Source organism: Lolium rigidum, chromosome 6 (assembly GCF_022539505.1).
Source record: "Lolium rigidum isolate FL_2022 chromosome 6, APGP_CSIRO_Lrig_0.1, whole genome shotgun sequence".
NCBI classification, from domain to species: domain Eukaryota; kingdom Viridiplantae; phylum Streptophyta; class Magnoliopsida; order Poales; family Poaceae; genus Lolium; species Lolium rigidum.
The window spans coordinates 48,833,850-48,835,619 of NC_061513.1; the positions used below are offsets into that span (position 1 = coordinate 48,833,850).

At 57.6% G+C, this 1,770-nt stretch overlaps 1 protein-coding gene across 1 annotated transcript; it reads right to left on the minus strand.

Annotated features, from left to right (window-relative positions):
* Positions 1 to 661: 661 nt before the first annotated feature.
* LOC124659909 (probable methyltransferase At1g27930) lies at positions 662 to 1,534 on the minus strand. The gene has a single exon (XM_047197722.1). It carries the CDS (start codon positions 1,532 to 1,534, stop codon positions 662 to 664), a length of 873 nt encoding a protein of 290 aa, XP_047053678.1.
* Positions 1,535 to 1,770: the final 236 nt, after the last annotated feature.

Genomic DNA, 1,770 nt, shown 5'->3' on the forward strand with positions numbered 1-1,770 from the left:
TTATTTTCACGTCCAGTAGCGTCGTGGATGGTTCCCACGGCCGGATACACGTTCCGCTAGAGAGCAATTTTAGGCCTCAAACGTGTATATTTGCTTTATACACCATCCACTAGAGATGCTATAATAATGTTGATTTCATACAAACAATATTTATATTTCAGACAATTCTTAGTTAAACAAAAAATACGAAAAATAAGGACACCTTATTCTCTGAAACGGATGAAGCACATGATAGTACTTTTCTGTTCAGAGTAGCCTCAGTCTACCGTTCAATCCAGCAAATGAGATATCTAATGGCAGACTAATCAGAGACCTAATAGACTTCAATGCCATGGAGATTTGAGCCCACAGTCAGGTCCACTGCTTGCGATAGAGATCCAAGAAGGTTAACGTTCAATCCAGCTAAATTATGCAAGTTTTCCTTAAAAAAAAGCTAAATTATGCAAGTAAATTACATTGCGGCAGTGCCACGAGCCCACGAGAGAGATGTCCCCCCATTCATTGACCTCACGATCTGAGCCCACGTGTTGTGTAGATCAATCAGTGATTATATTCCTCTAGGCTCCACGTCTGTCCCATGCGTGTGCAAGTTCTGACTTTCCATGTACGGAGTAAAAAATACTAAAAATAAAAATCTCGAGCCTTCCGCTTTTCGTAGGAGTCAGCAAAACGGCCTCGTGCCATCGCCGGCCGTCGTCGTGTTCTCCCGCCGGGACACCGGCGGGATGCTGAAATGCCAGAGCCGGCCGGCCGCTTCCACCTTAAACCTGTCGCAGAGGAACTCCTCGGCGTAAGCCTTCTCCACCTTGCGGTCCACGTCGTGCAGGAACACGTCGGTGTCCCCCTCGCCGCGCCTGGCCCGCGCCATCACCGTCGCCGTCCATATCGCCGCCATCCTCCCCGGCGCCGACGCGAAGTACCCCTTGGGGGCGTCCAGCATGATCATGTCCCACTCGCTCTCGTACACCTCCGCCGGCAGGTCGTGCAGGGCCAGCGGGCACGCCGCGTTGCCCCGGACGGCGGGCTCGGCGCCGGCGCCGGGGACGCAGGAGGGGGACCGCCGGTAGGATTCGAGGAGGCGGTCGGCCTGGTCGAGCCGCGTGCGGTAGCTGACGAGGTGGGCGCGCAGGAACGGCGACCGCGAGCGCACCACGCGGTACCACTTGGGGTCCTCCTCCAGGAACAAGGTGACGCCGCCGGGGTTGAGCGCGTGCCACAGCGGCGAGTCGTGGCCGAGGCCGAACACCAGCACCCGCGCCGGCGCCCGGCGGCGGAGGACGGCCAGGGAGAGCGCGATCTCGGCGCGCGACTGCTGCGGCACCGTCGGCGTGGTGGCGTAGTAGACAGCGGCGTCGGCGAGCGCGGCGAGGCCGGTCGGCTCGTAGCCGGATCCCGAGGGGGCTGTGACGGCGGGCAGGCATGGGAGCAAAGGAAGTAGCGGCAGCGGCGATCTGAGGACGGTGGAGACTAGCAGCGTCGTGGCCATGAGCAGCGCGGCGGCGACGGCGGCTCCCAGGCGGCTCGGGGGCTTCATTGCCGGGGTGGGTGGGTCGGCCGGAGCTTGGTTTACCGGGAATGAGCTCGACGCGCACAGTGCCTGCAGAGCTGATGGGGATTAGTCGTACTTTATAGGCTTCCTTGGTTAGATTGTTTCTCCTTTTGGGACCTGCCTTCTTCTCTTTGCTCTTGGCGTGTCCTTTCGTGACAAATGTAAAAGTTGCCTAACTTTAGGCAGTTGTTCGTACGTGATCTTTAAAAGTCCCAACTCCA

Excerpts from the sequence above, each read along its gene's own strand:
- LOC124659909 (XM_047197722.1), bottom strand. The coding sequence starts at position 1,534 with ATGAAGCCCCCGAGCCGCCTGGGAGCCGCCGTCGCCGCCGCGCTGCTC.